Source organism: Alligator sinensis, unplaced genomic scaffold, assembly GCF_000455745.1.
Source record: "Alligator sinensis unplaced genomic scaffold, ASM45574v1 scaffold520_1, whole genome shotgun sequence".
NCBI lineage: Eukaryota > Metazoa > Chordata > Crocodylia > Alligatoridae > Alligator > Alligator sinensis.
In genome coordinates, this window is record NW_005842064.1 from 1358694 (window position 1) to 1359283 (window position 590).

At 46.6% G+C, this 590-nt stretch overlaps 1 protein-coding gene across 1 annotated transcript in view; it reads right to left on the reverse strand.

Moving 5' to 3' along the window:
- ZNF652 (zinc finger protein 652) overlaps positions 1 to 590 on the reverse strand; it is a 29672-nt gene that overhangs the window by 28790 nt on the left and 292 nt on the right. Inside the window, 1 exon segment of the mRNA XM_006039430.3 lies at positions 1 to 590. This exon segment is cut by the window's left edge and continues 27 nt beyond it; it is cut by the window's right edge and continues 292 nt beyond it. Coding sequence (XP_006039492.1) covers positions 1 to 590 — 590 coding nt within the window.

Consider the following 590-nt stretch of genomic DNA (forward strand, 5'->3'; position numbering starts at 1 on the left):
ACGGCCCCTTGTAGTTCTGGGCGATAGGGAAGTTGTGGCTGCTGCAGCAGAAGCAGCTCTCCTTGTTCTCCTTTGTGCAACACTAACTTTCTCCACTCTTTTCTCTTTTTTCTTCTGCCTCTCATTTTCCTCATCATCATTACTGTCTTCAGTAGCCTCTTCCCCACTGTCACCCTCCTCTTCCTCACTGCTGGTCTTAAGAACAGCAGTCTCTTTGGATTGGGAGGGGACACCCTTCTCCCCTTTTGATACATTTAATGTTTGGTTGTTAAGGTTTACCTCTACTATAATCTGCTCCCTTTTGTAAGTCACTTCATCTTCTTCCTCCTCTTCCTCCTCAGAGTCGTCAGAGTTTTCTCTATCTTCTTTCACAGCCCGGGCCTCTCCTACTGATCTGTTCTCCCTGAAATATGGCTGTTCCTCTCTTTCATGGAGATGTGGTTTACTCATTTTGGTATCCACTAACACAGAGTAAGGACTTCCTGACTCCCTTTTGTATACTTTGGTGGACAGATCAAGTTCCTGGCTGGCACCATGATAAAAAGTGGGTGGCACCTGACCACGATGGCTATCTTCTTGCGCCATTCCTG